This window comes from Octopus bimaculoides, chromosome 8 (assembly GCF_001194135.2).
Source record: "Octopus bimaculoides isolate UCB-OBI-ISO-001 chromosome 8, ASM119413v2, whole genome shotgun sequence".
Taxonomy (NCBI): domain Eukaryota; kingdom Metazoa; phylum Mollusca; class Cephalopoda; order Octopoda; family Octopodidae; genus Octopus; species Octopus bimaculoides.
This window is the reverse complement of record NC_068988.1, coordinates 80,543,185-80,546,994: the sequence shown is the minus strand read 5'-3', so window position 1 is coordinate 80,546,994 and position 3,810 is coordinate 80,543,185. Positions and strand designations below refer to the sequence as shown.

The following is a 3,810-nucleotide window of genomic DNA, read 5'->3' as shown; positions in this document are numbered from 1 at the left end:
TTTCTAAAAGTAGATCATGAATTTCTGCTGATCTATCTGAGAACCAATCTCTGGATTTATGAGATTTAAATCCCACTGACGAACTTGCAGCCTGAAATACTTTTGTTTTGAAATCTTCCCATAAATTGTTTGGGTCAAGATTAATACTTTCTATATATATATATTTGTATACACTAGTAGAGATACCCGGCGTTGCTCAGAAGTGAAATGGCATATTTGTTTGTTCTTATCTTTTACTTGTTTAAAGCAATTGACTGTGGCGTTACTGGAGCATTGCCGTTAGTCGAACTAATTGACCCCAAGCACTCATTTTATCGGTCTCTTTTGGGAAGCTGCTAATTTATGGGGACATAAATATACCAACATTAGTTGGCATGCAATGTATATATATATATATATATTGACACACACACACACATACATATATATATGTATATCAATGTAAATACATGAAAGTACATGAAGTTTGGTAAGAAAAGGTGATCATGTACATACCTCCTAGCTGTTGTGATTATAACACCTCGTTGTAAACAATGTTCTTTGTTTTTCCTCGTGGAGCATATGCAAAGAGGTTTCTTTTGCACCCCACTCTTGAGCAGCCAACATACAGTTGTCCGTGCGAGAAGCAGGGCTATTCCAAGAGAAGATCAGCTACAGAGAGGGTTTGACCTTGAGATTTGTTAATGGACATGGCAAAACTGACACGAAGGGGGAATTGCAGTCTTCTGAATGTAAATGGAGTTTTTGCTCCTGATAGTGAAAGAGGAATTCTTGGAATGAAGACGGCATCACCTTTTCCACATCCAGAAAGAATGATAGCCCCGATAACCTGTGACATCATTTTCTTTATCACGAGTCGTGTTCCATTACAAAGATTTGGTGGTTCCAGATTGCGGAGTAGCATTACAGGAGTTCCAACTTTAAGTGCTAATATGTGGGGAGGTAGTCCAGGAGGCTCCAATGAATTCAGAAATTCAGGAGGATAGTTCACCACTTCATTTTTATCTAGAATTGTATCAACAGACTTGTAAGTGTGAAGAGTGCTGAGAAGAGAATGCATTAGCTGTTGATTTACTTTTTTAACAGTGACGTTTTTTTTGAGTTAATATTGCTCTTTCACACAGCCAATTGTGATTTTGATAGTTTTCTGTGGAGTTGGGAAAGACTTTGTGTTTGAGCTCATCTACAGAATTAACAACAGAGGAAAATGGCCACACTATCATTTCTCCTGCAGCGTCAAGAGGCACCTTGCCATCTCCAAGTGTCAAAATGTCCTGTGCAAACTTTGTGGACATTTGATCACCGTGTAGCTGAGTTCTCATGTTAGTGGTTAGACTGAGGATCGTAACATGATGCCACAGGGTAGAGGACTTTAGGCATGCTTGGACCTCATCTGCTCTAGTGCCTTTCAGAAAGACAGGAAGAGCTTGCCTGAAATCACCTGACAACAGAAGCGTTATACCTCCCATTGGAGTCTAACAGTCTCGGATGTTTTTCAGGGCTCTATCTAATGCATACCAAAACTCCCTTATGAGCCATGGTGCACTCATCCCAGACGATTAGTTGACACCTTTTAAGTACCTTCCCCTGATCTGAGCTTTGTTGATGTTGCATGAAGGCATCTCGGATGCTGCTAAATTGAGAGGAAGTTTAAAAGTCAAGTGTGCTGTCCTGCCACCAGAGGAAATCACAGCTACCACGATGTCTTGATGCTGCTTAACTTCTGAGAAGGAGAAATTTTGTAATAAATGTTTTTCCTTTCGCTCCAGGAGCATCCAGGATGAAGATTTGGCCCTCGCGTTGGCGTACATTGTTAAGAATAGTTCTGTAGGCCTGCAGCTGGTCCGGAAGTAATTTAGGCTCGTTTTCAACAACGTACTTTGAAAGCACTTGAGTGTCGAAGGATGTTTCACGAATGACAGCAGTGGGAAGGCTAGTTGACCCTGACCTGAATGTTTGTGGCAGGCCATATGTGGATAATTCATTTCCACCCAGTGTAGCAATTCTGTCTTCAATGTCAATGAGAGCTTTGTTGTAGACTTCATTGCTGATACCCTCCACTTCAGGATAAAGCAGTTGAACTTGCCTCTTAAAGTCTTCAGCCAGGTTGTCCCTGTACTTGAGCCATAGAGTGGCCGGATCACACAGTTCGCATGTCTATAATAATACTGCAAATAGTGCCCCGAGACTTTTCTGATAAAGCAGCCTCTCATAAAGTTGCATCCCATTGTGCACCATCTTCCAACAGTCCTTGTCGATAGCAGGCTTCTCTGTATGTTGTGCAGACATGTCCATGAACGGTTTTTAGGGCCTGAAAACACGTTGGCCCTCTGACTTTATGCAGTAGTAGACGGAGGTAGAAACACTATTGTTGAGTGGGATGTACTGTGTATACTCGCCCAAGGCAAGTGTCAAACTTAATGCCAAGGTATCCATGAACATTTTGACCTGCTTTCATTGGGGCCCATTTTTTTCCATTCCAGGTGTAGTACGACAGAATCTGTGGATACAGCAAGGTTTGAGCGAATGGATCACCTTGGCAAAGCTTGAAAAATGCAGTGAGTGTGGTATCCCTTGGTTTCCCTGCCAACAGAGAAGCATTAGCATCGGTGACATAACCCTTTGACCGTTTTTTCAGGTGCACTACAAGATGTTGGATGGCGGGGTGTCGTTGGTGAAGTGGGAAGCCAAAGATGCGCCAGAAGGCCTCGTGGCTACTTATGTACAGTCCCACCTGATAGTGCGTCACCTCATCCTGGCAGTATTCTTGTTGAAGTCCAAACATTGCAGCGTCAGAACCCTTGTTCACATACTTACAAACGTACTTTATGGACTTAACGGATTTACAAAACTCAACGTTGATGTGGGCATTGAAAGTGTTTGACAGGAGTGGGCAGTAGGGAACAATCCATCTAGTATCAACCCCGTGCTGTCCGATAGTTGCTGTGAAACCGCCGTCTTCTGGTTTTCTCCGTATGTATGATGGATACCCATCGGCACCTGTCTGAGTTTCTTGTAGGAACCTCCTTGGAAACCTTTTTGAACATACGCTGTCTTTCAAGCACGGTGAGTTAATGTTGAATCCACGCTCACATGGACCATGCACCATGTTTGCCTTAACTATTTCGTATAGTACTTTGTCTAAAGCTGGATCAGGAAGCTCTGCAGAGATTATCTTGTCGCTGTCAGTGGATTTGATCTTCGTTGCGAGCCAAAGCAGGATATGAGTATGTGGAAGGCCCCTTTTTTGCCATTCGATTGAGTACATATCACATTGTATGTGACTATCCCTTGGTTCCCCTTCTTTATGGGCTCCATGAAAGTGATTAACTTCAGATGGAAAACTCAGGCGGGTAGGTCATGCCTGTCTTTAGGCTTTTGACCGAAGAAGAGATCGGCCTGACTCTCCTTCCACTTGGGATTGCATGTGAAATTTATGAACAGGCGGATGGCAATATATTTCACTTGACAAGGTAGCATCTGGTTAATGTCTGTTACCATCGTCCATTGTCTCGTCGTACGAAGTAAGTTTTATTTGCCTGTCGTTGTAATGAAATGAGAATGAGATGTAAGGGGACGATGTTTTTGAGATTCCGGTTCGAATGTAAGGCGGGTCTGAAAGAGTTCCCAACAATTATTAGTAGCAGTGGTAGAGTGTTTATGAAATATGTATGTATGTATATATGCGAGGTAATAGTTTAAGTTTAATAGTGAAAGTATTAAACTGAAAGTATCTCGCATTGCAATAGAGAGATGCTATTGCTTCACTTTTGACACGTAATACTGAAATAGTGTAAGAGATAAGAGATT

The 3,810-nt window shown here is 42.1% G+C and overlaps 1 protein-coding gene across 1 annotated transcript; it reads right to left on the bottom strand.

Moving 5' to 3' along the window:
• Positions 1–631: 631 nt before the first annotated feature.
• On the bottom strand, positions 632–1,060 carry LOC106872429 (ATP-dependent DNA helicase PIF1-like). Its single transcript, XM_014919428.1, has one exon. It carries the CDS (start codon positions 1,058–1,060, stop codon positions 632–634), a length of 429 nt encoding a protein of 142 aa, XP_014774914.1.
• Positions 1,061–3,810: the final 2,750 nt, after the last annotated feature.